Below are 16,350 nucleotides of genomic sequence, written 5' to 3'. Positions count from 1 at the left end.
CCCCCCCCCCCCCCCCCCCAGCCACAACAACTATGGTGGAAACCCCTGATGATGATCAGCATTCAACCAGATGTGTCCCAACTTTTGACTGGTACTGTGTGTATACACATACAGTATCTGCCCATATAACAATATTTCAACACATCAGTAATATGCATGTCTCAAACCATAATGTGTGGATGTGCTTGTGCTATATTCTCAGGCCCCAGTGGATGGCGCTGTGTATCCCACCTGACCTCATTCTTACTGTACTGGAGGGAGTAACGGCCATCATCCACTACTGCCTGCTGGACCCATCGTCACAGTACCACCAGGTGAGGGCGCCATATCTTTTTCTTTTTTTTTGTGCAGCTGCCTGTCCAGAAAGTCCCCTGTAAATGGAATGACTCTCTACGTACATATTTGTTTTTAATTGAGATAATATATATTTTGAGCCTATAAAAATATTGAAATTTTAAATTTGTTTATTTTATTTTTTATTTTTTTGTATAAGTGTATTCAATAAGCGCATTACTTATGTTTGTATGGTTGCGTTTGGTATCGTGTGTGTTCTGCACCTTATCCCATACAGCTCCAGGTGAGTGTGGACCAGAAGCACTTGGCGGAGGCTCGTGCAGGTATCCTCTCCATCCTGCACACCATCATGTCTTCGGTCACTCTGCTCTGGAGTGTGCTGTACCTGGCAGACAGCTCTGACCGACCTGCTGGTGCTGCTGCCGCCTGCTCCAGCTCCAACATCAACCTGGGCTCCACCAAGGTGAGGAGAAACTCATCTGGACTGCTCCTCATAAAGGGGAGTTCCTCTGTTTTTTTTTTCCTACATCTCTGCATAATTAAATGGTTAAGATGTGAACAAAGTCATTCAGAGTAGGGTTGATGTGAATTGTTCCATTCTGGAGAAACATGATGGAATTGAATGGGACCAGATACCAAAACCTCTAAAGACTCCCTCAGAGAAAGTTTTCATAAGTGTGTTGCCTGATGTTCGAGAAGATTTAGGGTCTAAAACATGATATTAAAGTCGCATATCGTTATAATGGTGGAGGATTACATGAATAAAAAAGGGTGTTATGTGGTAAAAAGTAGTCCCCACAGAAAACTAATTTTGTTGGGGTTTGACATGATAAAAGTCAGATGACACATGTAGGGTCTTTGTTGGGTTTGGATAGAAAATAAAATGGCTATATTAGTTGTAGACATTGCTGCCTTTGATCCAAGTCTGTGCAGTTTCACCTCAAACCACTCTGAATGACTTTGTTCACATCTTAACCATTTAATTGTGCAGAGATTTTGAAAAATCTCCACATTCCAGGTCCTACATTTACAACTAGGAATTTATAATTATCCTTATTACTATTGTTTTGGAATCAGTATTATGAATTATTGTACATTCTTATATATTAAAAACATGTTGTCAACAAAACCACAGATTGTTTAAATGCATGTATTTTAGAGAACACTGAATGCAGTCAGTTCCACTCTGTAGTAGAGTTATCAAGTTACAAACTTTCATATGGAAAAACAGCTGTTTCATAAAACAGAGGTTTACAACCCGGAGATGCTTGCTTGTGAGACAGCCTATGGGAAAGGTTTTAGCAGAAGGAAAATAAAATGCTGTTAAATGTCAACATGGTAAGACTGTGAGTCAGAGGCTCTTATTGTGAGTTTGATTATTGTTTTGGACACCTCTGGCGCCTGACGCCTGTAAAACTGAAGTGTGTGCGAATGTGAGTCATGGTTATATAATCATTATGTAAATACACATTCAAAAAAAGAGACAGAAACAGGTTTAAAATGTGTATTATTGTGAATTATTCTTCACATATTCTTATTTCACATTACTGTTTTTTTTAGTGGAATACCAAACAATGTGCATATCATTCAAATAATTAAAACTGCAATAGTGGAAGTAATTTGATTTATATTATTATATTATTATTATTATTATTTGATACAGATTATTATAATAAGTAGCTAATATTGGCATGGATAATAAATACATGACCAGTATGACATTAGTCATTAATAAACAATTCATATGTCATTCATAATTATTAATTCTAGCTACTAAATAAAATCATTATCATTATTAAAAAAATATATTACATCCTTTTTGATTAGTACTTGTACTCATCAGTGATTCTGATGGAGGATTTGTGAATTATGTATGTGACTTCCTCTAGAATCTGAGGCAGCAGATCCTGGAGCTCCTTGGGCCGATTTCCATGAACCACGGAACACACTTCATGGCTGCCATCGCTTACGTCTGGAACGAAAGGAAACAGGTCAAAACACCTGCCAGGAATAAGGTACAACGCATATGGAGAGTGCACCCGGTCTCTGTGTACATGGATTTGATTTACAGATATCATCAATATATCAGATACCTGTGTTCAGTTTTAGTGATGTGTTTAGTACCCTGTGATATACTGGTAGTTCCATTAACTGACAGATAGATCTCTGAAACTGCTAAACAGTATAACAGCATGGTAATATCATGGTATGCTGTTCTAGACAATATAAACCAGCAGTATGTTTCCTTTCTGGAAGTGAGCGTTCAGTGTAGTAATGTTTACAGTACTGTGTAGATTCCCTTCGATATCAGCAGTCCAACGAGGCTCAGAACTAGCAAATGATTAATAGAGTAGATTGAAATAATATCGCTCATCTCTAGGTGACCTTATGCTTCAGGTTCCACTTTATTTATTTAAAAGATCAAGCTATGATGGAGCCCTAGTGTTGTAGGGGATGGATTGTCTGTGATAGTACTCACTTTTGTGTGTGTGTGTGTGTGTGTGTGTGTGTGTGTGTGTGTGTGTGTGTGTGTGTGTGTATTATAGGTGATTCCCACAGCCAGTGAGGAGCAGCTCTTGCTGGTGGATTTGGTGCGGTCGGTGAACGCCATGCGTACCGAGACTGTAATGCAGACTGTGAAGGAAGTCCTAAAACAGCCACCAGCCATCGCAAAAGAGAAGGTGTTTTAATTGATTAATAATAGTAGTAGTAATAATAATAATGATAATAATCAATATAAATACGCAAGGCATGTATTTTTTTTCTTGACCATTTTTTAGCCTCTCTTCATCTCTTAGAATTAAACAAACCTGAATTTTTTTGCCTTTAAGACACATTATATAATCAGTATGTAAATTAATTCAGTTCTGATTGGCTCAGCTGTACATGGACTAATTCAGTAAGCATTCCGAACTGAAACACTGTTTCGAACTTTTGTGTAAACGGACGGGGCTATGCATCTCTGGGTTTAATAGTAGGATGTATGTAAATGCAATGATTTTTCAGATGATGGGCCCTTTGACAGCTTGTCGTCAGGGAGTCCTGCAGCTATGACGCTGCCGTTTCCAGTAAACCCTTCCTCACTGCAGTTTTCTCTGTCTCTTCACAGAAGCACCTGTCTCTAGAAGTTTGTATGCTTCAGTTTTTCTACGCCTACGTGCAGAGGTGAGTCATTCGGACTGGTTTGAGGATTTGTTTCAGTGCAGTTTACACTTACAGTCTGGAATAAGGTCTAAACCAAGGAAATTGCCATCACCCACGTGGGCTGCGTGGTTTGTAGAGGGGCGCATGTCTGACATCGGCATAATGTCAGTTCGACTATTTACTGAATTGACCACATTTTTAGATTTAGGGTGCTTTCACATCTACAGTTTTGGTTTAGAAGATGTGAAAGAAGGTGTGAAGACACCCAAATCTATCAATAATTGAAATGCTATCAGTTAACCAGCTCATCATCCATCACTTATCTCAGCTCTACCGCTCTAGGACGCAATCTTGGTCTAAGAAATGATTCAGTGCTATATTCAGTGTAATGGTGGGATGTATGATAGTATGGTATGATATGCAGGAACATTTCTTTTTCTCTCTCTTATCTGCCACAGGATTCCAGTGTCTAGTTTGGTGGACAGTTGGCCCTCACTGCTCGCGCTACTGAAGGATTCAGTGCAGCTGGGCCTTCCAGCACCAGGACAGTTCCTCATCCTTGGGTACTACGCATGAACTTAAATTAAAAAAAATATTTATTTTATTATTATTTAGATCAAGATGTCATATGCAGGATATCATCTACTTTCTGCTATATGAGAACGTCTTATGTTGTACTGTCTAATTGTTTACCTGCAACTGTTCTAATGTTTTTACAGTAAAAACTCTCCTATTATTGAAGTAAATGGCTTAAATTATGTGCTTAATTGCCTAAAATGCCTTTACTGTACTGTAGATACTTATTTTGTACACTTATTGTCCCTGTCAGGACAAAAGCAAATCCACCTGTCATTATTTATTTATTTATTTATTTATTTACATATTTTTACATTATTTAAATATGCCAGCTGGACCAATAAAAAAAACTATATTGACTTCATATTGTAAGTTAATCTTTAGCTTTTCCTCAATTGTTACTGGTTTGGGGATTAGATTGTTAGGTATCATTCTGAAATAGATCATATGCTTTATTTTTTTCTTTTACACAACATTCTTTGTTAGTAGTTTTAAGATATTGAGGAACTGTGAATGTGAGCTCACTGTTTTTTGACTGCTTCTCTATGGTTTGTTTTAGTGTTTTGAACGAGTTCATCCTGAAGAATCCCACCCTGGAGAGCAAGAAAGACCAGCGGGAGCTGCAGGTGAGAACAGCCCATCAGCTTATCAGCTCATACTGAGACCTGCTTCACACAGACTGCTTCTGTGTGTGCTGCGGATCGTTACAGCTGGGCATGTTGTATTTATTTACTCCTGGTAGTTTTCTGAATTGTGATTGGGCACAAAATTATCATGTTTATTATCATTTTGCTCATTTTATGTTGGAGCACATCTTTGCAACATGAATTAAAACAAAAGATTGTGTAAAGATTCTCACACCAGATTCAGAAACATTTCTCAGCCACAGAGTGTTTAGCTTTTTTAGCTTCTTTAAATAAAATCCATTATTGTTTAATGTAACATTTTTAATAACTACAAGTAGTTTATTCACTAAAATAGATTTTCTGATTTATGCCGTTTCCATCACCCGTATTGTCGTAATAAGTCAGATAATTTCCAGCATAAAATCTGTAAACCATCTGCCTTATTTTCTACACTAACATTCTCTGTTTTCCACTGTTTTTTGTTTTTTTTTAAGGACGTGACCCACAAGATAGTGGAGGCGATCGGCACCATAGCAGGATCTTCTCTGGAGCAGACCACTTGGCTGAGGAGGAACCTGGAGGTGAAGCCTTCACCGCAGATTGTGGTCGATGGGGCCAGTTTAGAGACAGATGTGGAAGGTAGGAGAGGACGCTGTGGATAAATGGATGTTTGCATGGGTGCATGACCATATGACCGTGTGGAGAGTCTCTCACTAATGTGTGTGTGTGTGTGTGTGTGTGTGTGTGTGTGTGTGTGTGTGTTTCAGATTTGATGCTCACAGTGATGGAGGCGTCCAATTTCACTCCGTCAGTCTACAGTGTTCATGCCCTCACACTGCTAGCAGAGGTAAACTCACAGTGTTACACAGGCTGTCAAAGCCTTTGCTCCTGCTCACACGTGTCTTCAGGCCTGCGTAGGACTTCAGACACTGGTCCCTTGGTGGTTCCACCCATTTAACTGTATTTTGAGGGGTAGATCCTTCAGTGCCATGGCCCCCAAGCGTTGGAATACTCTTCTTCTATCTCTCTGATGCTTCCTCTTGCTCCTCTTAAATGTTTGAATCTTGCCAAACACACAGCCCCCCAACCCCACCCCACCCTTCTGTCTTGGTGTGGTTGTACAATCCCTGGTGGTCAATATCATGCACTACATGGTTCCAAACCTCTGTGGTTCCATACCTCCATGCAACCTGGGCTGGGTCAGCAATCTAGTACACTAACCATTGAGCCACCACTGGTTTGTTTTTATTTACAGTGTGTTTTGGTGTGTTTTTCAGGTGTTGGCTCACCTGCTGGACATGGTTTTCTTCAGCGAGGAGAAAGAGAGGGTAATTCCCCTGCTGGTCAACATCATGCACTACGTGGTTCCTTACCTCCGCAACCACAGGTACACACTTCTTCTAAACCCTCTCTCTCTCTCTCTCTCTCTCTCTCTCTCTCTCTCTCTCTCTCTCTCTCTCTCTCTCTCTCTCTCTCTCTCTGTTCTTTTCATTTATCTACACTGCCTGTCCGAAAGTTGCATAGACAGCTGGTCCTCTTGCTCATGCTAATTTGAAATATTCTAAAATTCCACTTTTTTTCCATTATTAGAAACGTTAGAAAAGGGCTCTAGCAGAGAAGTTTTGCCCACACAAATCTGTGTCCATGTTCCGGATATAACAGATATAACCTATTTCTTCCAGCATGTTACCCCCTTGCTTTTGGAGTGTATAGAGTCATTGACAAAAGTTCACAGTAAGACTAAAGCCAGCATTTAGTTACTTTTTTTTTTTTTTTTTTGCAACCAAAGAAATCTTTGGTAGGCAAGCCTTCACCATTGGCTCTGATACAGACTAAGAAAGGGCACATTAGTATTAAGGCCCATGTTCCTTTACATTAAAGCAGCTTTATGTAGTATTTATGCCTTACAATAACAGCTTCAAACTTATTGAGATGCTTCACTGACTGTAGTGGTGAGAAGAGTGTCTGTACCGTTGCTGCTCTGGGCTCAGCATGCTGCTAACTTCACTGTAATGTAAGTTTGGTAAAGCAGGCAGGACAATGCTTGTAAGAACTGCGTAACTCTGTGTACTTGAGTAGTAATATTGGGTGTAGGTTTGGGCAAAAAAATTTATTACATTATGATAAATGTTGCTATCGTGATACACTGTATGCTGTTCTGAGCATCGTGAGGATCTCGTCAGTCAATAGTTTTTTCCCCAGTTGACATCGCCAATTACCCAACCCATACATATTCTCCCTGTCACATGCAATGCTCCCAACACTGCCCTGCCTTTAATCGAACTCAGCACATTTCTGAACTTACAAGTATAGTGCCCCCCCCCACTTCCTTTACTTTCAGTGATGGTTCTGTATTTCACAGCCTCTCCATTTCCCGCCAGTAGGAACAAGAAATACCAATTCCCCATAATGCTGCTTTAAGTATCGCTCATTTTCTAGCCAGGGCCATTTTTTTTAGCTCTTATTATGGCATCAGTTCTTAAAAAGCCAGGTTCTACATGTTTGCTTGTGTTTAACGTAATCAGTTCTGCTGTTCTCCCATACCAGTGCCCACAATGCTCCCAGTTACCGCGCGTGTATCCAGCTCCTGAGCAGCCTGAGTGGTTATCAGTACACTCGCAGGGCCTGGAAGAAAGAAGCCTTCGACCTGTTCATGGACCACACCTTCTTCCAGATGGATTCTTCATGCGTCAGCCAGTGAGCAGAAGCTATATGAGCCAATCGGTTCAGTTTGTTACCTTTAGTGGGAGGTTTGACCCTGGTTTGACCCTTCTGATTGGTCCACCTTTTTTTTGTTCTTGTCTTTTTCAGCTGGAGAGCCATCATTGACCATCTGATGACTCACGATAAGACCACCTTCAGAGATTTAATGAGTGAGTGTGTCCTGTGTGCTGATACGTTTCAGAACATGATATTGCCATTTATTAAGTAAACGTCTGTTGGATCTGTCTGTTAGCTCTCGTATATCAGTACATATGTTATCGTGTTGTGTATATAAGTTTGTGTGTTCAGTTGTGTATGTGTTTGTGTGTTCCTCTCTCATCAGCACGAGTAGCGGTAGCACAGAGCAGCTCCCTGAATCTGTTCACCAATCGGGACGCTGAGCTGGAGCAGAGAGCGATGCTGCTGAAACGCCTCGCCTTCACTATATACAGCAGTGAGGTGGACCAGTACCAGAAATACCTACCAGACATCCAAGGTACACACTCACTTGGTTTATACAGTTTCAGGCAGTTAGGTCATACTTACGTTCCCCATGTATTAAAAACCTACAGAGGCATGCAAAAGCTTGTGCACCTATGGTCAAGATTTCTGCTACTGTTAGTAGGTGAGTGAATAGAAAGTGAATTGGTCTTCAAAAGGCTTAAAGTTAAAGATGAAACATTCTATTCAACACTTTAAACAAGAGTGATGGTGCACTGTTCTACCGTCAAAGCTTAGGATCACCAAAATCAGCCATGGTAAATATCATTATGAAAAAAGAGTGCACTGATGAGCTCATCAATAGCCAGCATCATCTTGGTCTCTTCTATTTACAAGACCTGTTTCCAGAATTCTGTAATCTGGCCCTTGCTTAGGTGGTTTTGTGGTTTGCATCATGTAGTGTAGCCTCTGTATTTCTGTTCATGACGTCTTCTGTGAATAGTAGTCTATGGAACATGCACACCTGCCTCTGATCTGTCAGTTAGATAACTGAAGATTTTTATGAAGATTGGTGAGGATTCTTCTTCCATCAGCAGTGGAGGTCTTCCTTGGCCTATAAGTCCCTTTGCTATTTATGAGCTCACCAGTGCTCTCTTTCTTCTTAATGATATTTCACAAAGTTGATTTTGGTGATCCTAAGGTTTGACCAACGTCTCCAATGGTGCTATTCTTGTTTTGTAGCTTTGTTGACTTCCGTTGGTGCAGTTCTTGTCAACATGTTGAACATTGGCAACTACAACTGCTTGAAAGCTTAGGAGCAAGCCTAGCTGTCTAATGCCTGCCCTGATGAAGCAATAGAAATGGAGCCTGTGAAGCCAAATGTCCCAAATATGAGGGGGGCTGTGTAAAAGTGTTGTAATTAACAATTTAATTAATTTAACATGTAATACCCTTATATTAAAGGCTGGAATGTGTGATTTAATCATGCCTGATTGGTTTGTTTAGGGATTTATGGAGCAGACAGGCATATAGAGGAAAATGAACCTTATGGAGGGCACTGTATATATGTGTGGTGGCACACCTACAGTGTTTATGTATGTGTGTACACACACACACACACAGCTGCAAGGTGTTAATTCCTGCTAAAGATGCAGTGCACATGGGCACACAGACAGCAGCATTCACCAGAGCACAGGCATACAGATCAGCAGTAAAGTAACCAGTAGTCGTGCCACCACACTATCACACTAATCTGCACATACACACAGATCTACTGACCTCAGAAAGACCTGCTGTCTTCAAAAGCTTTGCAGAATTGTTGGAAGTTACTACATTCATCAGTCATGCTTCTAAGACTGTTGCCATATTGGCCTAATTATGAGAGTGTTATTATAACCCCTGTGTATGTGTGTGTGTGTGTGTGTTTCAGAGCGGCTGGTGGAGAGTCTGCGCCTCCCTCAGGTTCCAATCCTGCATGCGCAGGTGTTTCTGTTCTTCAGGGTGCTGCTACTGCGCATGTCCCCCCAACACCTCACCTCACTGTGGCCCACCATGATCACTGAGCTGGTGAGAATACTGTTCATACAGCTTTGGCCTAAAAACCTACATAAAAACACATGTAGTGCACCTGTCTCACTCACTTTCTGTTTGAACTAGGACACACACACACACACATACATAGACATACATATTTTTTCTATAAGCTTCTCCATTATCATAAGCATGACTGTTGTTTTTCACTGCTTCTCTCTCTTCTCTCAGGTCCAGGTGTTTTTACTGATGGAGCAGGAGCTCACAGCAGATGAGGACATCACCAGGTACACACATACATACCACAAGCTCCCAAAGTGTTCTGAGGTCCTGACCATTGATGCAGTGGTATACATACCCATAGATCTTAGCAGCCCCACTTTTGCGAAGCTAAACTGTTCCTTTTTAATAATAATAGCACTTACAGTTGACCAGGGCAGGTTTAGTAGGGTGTATATAAATAACTATGCACAAGGCCGTGCACTGGCTTTAGTGTTTTAGAGCACACCACTGCTGGAAATGAAGCATCACTGTATGGCTTCACTGTTTTGCAGTCTGATGTTTGTGTGTTTCTGTGCTATGCGTAGGACCTCCGGACCCTCCATCGCAGGGCTGGAGACCACATACTCTGGAGGAAACGGTTTCTCTACCTCCTACAACAGCCAGCGCTGGCTCAACCTCTACCTGTCTGCCTGCAAGCTGCTGGACCTGGCCTTAGCCCTGCCCTCAGAGAGCCTGCCACAGTTCCAGATGTGGGTGACCCCTGAACAACTGGACTCATTACATGCATTTTAACTTATGACATATTACATGTTTTACATTACTGCTCTCACTCTTTCCGGGTGGAAGGATGGCCCTCCCTCTTCCTCATTATTCAGCATGGGCGATGCTAGGCAGCTTATGTAACATAATTAGCAGTTAGCATTATCCTACAAGCGTGTTGAGCTTCAGTGGTAGAGCTTCAGATGTCTGGAGGAAGACTGTGCTAGCCTCAACATTAATAAGCTTTAGTCATAAAGTGTGTTTTGTGCTCCAGGTACCGCTGGGCCTTCATCCCAGAAGCCTCAGACGACTCTGGCCTGGAGGTGCGACGGCAGGGAACGCACCAGAGAGAGTTTAAACCTTACGTGGTCAGACTGGCCAAGCTGCTGAGGAAAAGAGCAAAGGTATTGCAGCCACTAAAGGCTAAAACCACTGATCCCACCCATTTACATTCATGGCATTTAGCTGATGGTCTTATTCAAAGCGTTTTTCATTGGAATCAGTTACACAGTTAGAAGAATGTGGCGTTGGGAGTCTTGCCCTTAGACTCCTGTTAGTGCCCTATTAGGGTATGATTGCCCAACCGGCAACACAGGGAAAGGCCAGTCCAGTTCTAACCCACTACAGTACACCAGCCACAAACAAGTCATCTGCCACTGCCTTTGATAAACTCACTTCATCTAAGCAAAAAATGTCCCCACAGAAAAACCCGGAGGAGGACTGTTCTGGACGACCGTTGGCATGGGAACCGGGCCGACTGACCCTGACTCTGTACGGCATCCGCAGCATGGAGCAGCTCCTCCCCTTCTTCAACCTCCTCAGCCAGGTGTTCAGCAGCAAAGCCAGCAGCCGCACAGGATCCTGCCCTGTCCTGTCCCCCTCCGACACGCCTCACGCAGCCAAACCCAGCAAACCCGAGAGCCAGAAAGTGTTCTGGAGTCGTGCCAGGCAGCACATCGAGGAGATGGTGGAGAAAGACTTTCTGGAGGGCCTTATCAAAACGTGACTGGCCAGAGAGAAGATAAACAAACATGAAAACATATGAACTGACCTGTGGAAAAACACTAACGCCTCACCTTTTAAATGACAAAAAAAAAAAAGAAGAGGGATCAAATATTTAAAAAATAACAGAAGTTTGTACATGGTTTTTGTTTTTGTATTTATAATTACTGTATTTTTTTTCAAAGGCTATTTAATTTAAAGACTTTTATTTGTATTTAGAGGGCAGCTGTGATTGAGCTCCGCCCTCTTGATGATGTGAAGTTTCTTTATCATTCCATGTTGTGCTGATTAGCATACGAGACATATCATTAAAAAATGAAAAGCGAAGCATATTTCGGAGAGCCCTCGTGGCGAGCTTGTAGCACACCTCAGGATATCCCGATTAACCGACCGGATTTGCACTGATGTTTCATTCCTCTAGTTCTGAACGGATCACGTCTTCTATTGTGAAATCATTCTGAGGCCATGAGAAGCGATGTGGCGTGCATTGAATAGCAGAACTGTCACTAAGAATCTACTGACCTGTTGAAATAAAACTGAGCTTTGATTAACTGGTGTTCTGGCGTATGTCGTGTTCAGTTGCATACGGACTGTAAAAACATTATATATATATATATATATATATATATATATATATATATGTGTATGTATACATGTGCATCCCCCCTTCTTACAACACTCAACAGACGTCTGGGTACAGAGGAGACCAGTTTCTCAAGTTTAGAAATAGGAATGCTCTCCCATTCATGTCTAATACAGGCCTCTAACTGTTCAATCGTCTTGGGCCTTCTTTGTCGCACCTTCCTCTTTATGATGCGCCAAATGTTCTCTATAGGTGAAAGATCTGGACTGCAGGCTGGCCCTTTCAGTACCCGGATCCTTCTCCTATGTAGCCATGATGTTGTGATTGCTGCAGAATGTGGTCTGGCATTATCTTGTTGAAAAATGCAGGGTCTTCCCTGAAAGAGATGACGTCTAGATGGGAGCATATGTTGTTCTAGAACCTGAACATAGTTCTCTGCATTAATGGTGCCTTTCCAGACATGCAAGCTGCCCATGCCACAAGCACTCATGCAACCCCATACCATCAGTGATGCAGGCTTCTGAACGGAGCGTTGATAACAACTTGGGTTATCCTTGTCCTCTCTGGTCCGGATGACATGGCGTCCCAGTGTTTCATAAAGAACTTCAAATCGTGACTCATCTGACCACAGAACAGTCTTCCATTTTGCCACACTCCATTTTAAAAGACCCCTGGCCCAGTGCAAACGTCTGAGCTTATGGAGCTTGCTTAGAAATGGCTTCCTCTTTGCACTGTAGATTTTCAGCTGGCAACGGCGGACGGCACGTTGGATTGTGTTCACTGACAATGATTTCTGGAAGTATTCCTGAGCCCATTCTGTTATTTCCTTGACAGTGGCATTCCTGTTTGCGGTGCAGTGACGTTTAAGAGCCGGGAGATCACGAGCATCCAGTAGAGTTTTACGGCCTTGACCCTTACACACAGCGATTGTTCCAGATTCTCTGAATCTTTTGATGATGTTAAGCACGGTTGATGATGATAACTTAAAAGTCTTTGCTATTTTACGCTGGGTAACACTATTCTGGTATTGCTGCACTATCTTTCTGCACAACAATGGTGGAATTGGTGATCCTCTCACCATCTTGGCTTCAGAGAGACACTGACACTCTGAGAAGCTCTTTTTATACCCAATCATGTTGTCAATTGACCTAATTAGTGTTAATTGGTCTTCCAGCTGTTCGTTATATGCTCAATTTCCTTTTTCCAGCCACTTATTGCCATTTGTTGACGCCATGAAATTTTGAATCAACATATTTCTCCTTTAAAATGTTACATTTACTCAGATGAAACTTTTGATCTGTCATCTATGTTCTATTATGAATAAAATATTGACATTTGCCATCTCCACATCATTGCATTCAGTTTTTATTCACAATTTGTTTAGTGTCCCAACTTTTTTGGAATCCAGTTTATATATATATATATATAGTCCAAGGTCAAGGCTGGTAGTATAGTATTGTAGTAATAGGGGTGTAGCAGTCCAATTATTGACTAATACAGGGATCAATCTAGCCAATCCTAGTCCGGGGAGGATCATGCTAGCCAATCCTGCCTCAGGAAGGAGCCTTCTAGAAAATCCAAGCTCAGGACAGATCATTCTATCCTTAAGCTTCAGAAGGATTTTGGATTCTAGCTCAGGAAGTATAATTCTTGCCAACCCTAGCCTAAGAAATATCATTCTAGCCAATCCTAGTTTAGAGGGGATCAGCATCGTTTAAATTCTATCCAATCAAAACTTCAAAAGGATCATTTAAGACAACCCAAGCTTGAAACAGATCACTCTATTCATTCATGTTCAGGAAGGAAATTGGATTCTAACCAATCCCAGCTCAGGAAGTAATTCTTGTTAATTCTTGCCTAGAAAGAATCATCAGGAGCCATTCTTGCCAATCGTAGCTCAGGAAGGAGCTTGTATTCTAGCCAATCATAGCCTAGGAAGCTTCATTTGTGCCAATCTGAGCTCAGGAAGGTTCCAGCCTTGCCAATCTGAGATCTGGAAGGACCATTTTAGCCAATTGTAGCTCAGAAAGGAGTAAGGATTCTATTCGATCCCAGTCAGCATTCTAGATCATTCAAGCACAGGACAGATCATTCTATCAAGTAATTGCTCAGATAGGAGCTTGAATTCTAGCCAATCCTATTTTAGGGAGTCATTTTCTAGCCAATCCTAGACTAGGAAGAATCATTTGTGCCAAACCAAGATCAGAAAGGATCCAGCCTTGCCAATCTGAGATCAGGAACAATCATTCTAGCCAATCATAGCTCAGGAAGGAGATTGGATTCTAGCCAATCCTAACCCAGGACGAATTATTCTAGCAAACGTAGCTCAAATCTGATCACTCTAGCCAATCCTGCTACAGGATGCTCCTGTAGCAGATGCTACTGAAGGCGGATGCTACTTGCCACTCATAGATCAGGAAGGGTCACTAGCCAACCCAATTGCAAGAATGATCATTTTAACCAATGTTAGTGTAGTAAGGATGATATCAGCCAATCACAGCTCGGGAAGGATAACCGTAGCCAACCCGGGAACAAGAACGGTGTTGGTTCAAAAACGGTTAGTTAAAAAAACATCACGCACTAACCGAGACGCTCGCGGGGCTTTTAATGACGCGGGCGCGTGACGCATGCGCGCACGAGGAGGAGCGAGAGGGGGAGAGTGAGGGAGGGAGGCGCAGAGAGGAGAGTGGAGGATAAAAAAGTAAAAAGAGGAGAGAGAGAGAGAGAGAGAGAGAGAGAGAGAGAGAGATCGCCATCCTTCCAGCATCCATCAGTGAGGAGTCCCCGCGACTGTGGATGGGAAGGCACGAGGAGCGCTTGGAGAGGAGGTGAGGAGGAGGAGGAGGAGGACAGAAGGGAGCAAAGGAGGAAGAGGAATAGGAGGACGCAGGGGCGCTCGAGCGAAAGGGACCTGGTGGATGCGAGCAGGAAAGGGACAAACACACACACGCGCGCGCCGTGGGAGTTACACAACCTGCTATAATAGCATCGTTTGCACGCGCTGGCTCTGCAACCGTATCGAGACTGCAAATCGGCCAGACTGGACCGGACAGGACTGGACCCTGCCCATTCCATCCGTTTGCCCGTGCCAGTGGAAAAGGACCCCCGGCCTGAAAAAGCCTGAGCTTATCGGAGGCTTAAGTGTTGCCCCCCCTCCCCCTCCCATCCCCCCTTCAGCTCCCCCTCTCCAACCCCTGCCCCCCTTCTCCGGTCCAAGCAGGACGCAGGATAAGCTCGTGCTGGTACTCTCCGTGAGGGCGAAAGATGTCTGGACAAACCCTTACTGACCGCATCGCTGCGGCTCAGTACAGCCTGACCGGCTCTGAGGTGGCCAGGGCCGTGTGCAAGGCCACCACCCACGAGGTGATGGGACCGAAGAAAAAACACCTGGAATGTAAGTGAGAGGCTTCAGAGCAGGGTCGGGGTGGGGGTGGGGGTGGGGGTGGGGTGGAGGATGTGATGGGCATCGTAGGGTACCAGTGTGTTTTTTGTGTGTCTGCTAACGTACACACACACACACACACACACACACCTACACCTTCATCATCTGTGCTTATATACACATGCAGGTGTTCATATAGACAGTGCAGAGCTACAATACTGATATGACATCAATATCACTGTGTGCATTTTTATTAGATCATTCAACATGATAAAAATACACCATTATAATACATTAGCTACTAGCATGATAGCATGCTGGTCAGGATACAATGTCATATGATATATAATATATAGCATATATAATAATATGACACTGAAATGATACAATATGATGATAGTAAACTGTACAGTATGCGTATGTAATCATACAGTACAATGGGAGACGGTACAAAAGGATACTCAGTGATGCGATACGATGCCATACATCACAATATAATATGATACAATGCCATATAATATGATACATGATGCCATATGATACTGTAAAATATAATACAGTGCTACACAAGACGGTATTCCACTATAGGATGCAGAACAGTATGGCGCCATACAGTAAGATTTGGAATTTGCTATAAATCTATATATCTTGATGTATAATAGAATATATACTATAAATCATTTGATATATAATAGAATATGTTACTATATGCCGCAATACAATACAATATATGATATAACGTGATATACAATATATAAAATGATATAATTCAATGTATAATGTGGTATAGTATAAAATATATGGTATAAATATAATATATAATATGATATACAATACAAAATGATGACAAATATGACAACAGTAATATTACACAATATGACACCAAGCAGTACGTTATGCATACATACACTTATATACAGTATGTGTGTATCTTTGGGCCTGCTCTTTACACATATATGTGAACACTCTTTGGTGAGAAAGTGAGTACTGTTTGCCCACACACACACACACACACACACACACACACACATATAAATAGGTCACTGGTGTGTGATTGAGTGTGTGATAGATGCTGCGGTGCTGATGGGGGTGGAAGAAATGCACGGCTGCCAGTGTTTGGGCTGGTGATGGATGAGGAAGGTGGTGTGTGTAAGATTCCTTTCACAGGGAGTGTGTGTCATCGCATACACTGAGAATGAAGCAGAGAACATGGCTGCCTTCCACGGTGTGTGAGGGGATCACAGTGCAGTTTGCTGGTTATGATGGGGGCTTTTGACAGTGCTGTGAGGACCTGCAGACATGGCTTG

At 42.3% G+C, this 16,350-nt stretch overlaps 2 protein-coding genes across 6 annotated transcripts in view; both read left to right on the top strand.

Annotated features, from left to right (window-relative positions):
* dop1a (DOP1 leucine zipper like protein A) overlaps positions 1-11,629 on the top strand; it is a 32,365-nt gene extending 20,736 nt beyond the window's left edge. For all 5 annotated transcript variants that reach the window (XM_072669444.1, XM_072669445.1, XM_072669441.1 and 2 more), the window contains 18 exons: positions 203-314; positions 572-757; positions 2,184-2,309; positions 2,841-2,975; positions 3,404-3,459; positions 3,897-4,001; positions 4,574-4,640; positions 5,135-5,279; positions 5,408-5,487; positions 5,918-6,027; positions 7,188-7,337; positions 7,452-7,513; positions 7,687-7,839; positions 9,214-9,350; positions 9,546-9,601; positions 9,902-10,066; positions 10,351-10,480; positions 10,780-11,629. In XM_072669444.1, coding sequence (XP_072525545.1) covers positions 203-314; positions 572-757; positions 2,184-2,309; positions 2,841-2,975; positions 3,404-3,459; positions 3,897-4,001; positions 4,574-4,640; positions 5,135-5,279; positions 5,408-5,487; positions 5,918-6,027; positions 7,188-7,337; positions 7,452-7,513; positions 7,687-7,839; positions 9,214-9,350; positions 9,546-9,601; positions 9,902-10,066; positions 10,351-10,480; positions 10,780-11,082 — 2,278 coding nt within the window. In that variant the 3' untranslated portion in view covers positions 11,083-11,629. The remainder of the gene's footprint in view (positions 1-202; positions 315-571; positions 758-2,183; positions 2,310-2,840; positions 2,976-3,403; positions 3,460-3,896; positions 4,002-4,573; positions 4,641-5,134; positions 5,280-5,407; positions 5,488-5,917; positions 6,028-7,187; positions 7,338-7,451; positions 7,514-7,686; positions 7,840-9,213; positions 9,351-9,545; positions 9,602-9,901; positions 10,067-10,350; positions 10,481-10,779) is intronic.
* A 2,627-nt stretch (positions 11,630-14,256) lies between these two features.
* Positions 14,257-16,350, top strand: part of LOC140546186 (clathrin coat assembly protein AP180-like) — a 55,343-nt gene continuing 53,249 nt past the window's right edge. Inside the window, exon 1 of the mRNA XM_072669399.1 lies at positions 14,257-15,055. Within this exon, the coding sequence (XP_072525500.1) occupies positions 14,926-15,055 (130 nt within the window). The 5' untranslated portion in view covers positions 14,257-14,925. The remainder of the gene's footprint in view (positions 15,056-16,350) is intronic.

The sequence above is a fragment of the Salminus brasiliensis genome, chromosome 23 (assembly GCF_030463535.1).
Source record: "Salminus brasiliensis chromosome 23, fSalBra1.hap2, whole genome shotgun sequence".
NCBI classification, from domain to species: domain Eukaryota; kingdom Metazoa; phylum Chordata; class Actinopteri; order Characiformes; family Bryconidae; genus Salminus; species Salminus brasiliensis.
The sequence above is the reverse complement of the archived record's forward strand: the minus strand, read 5'-3'. Positions and strand labels throughout refer to the sequence as shown.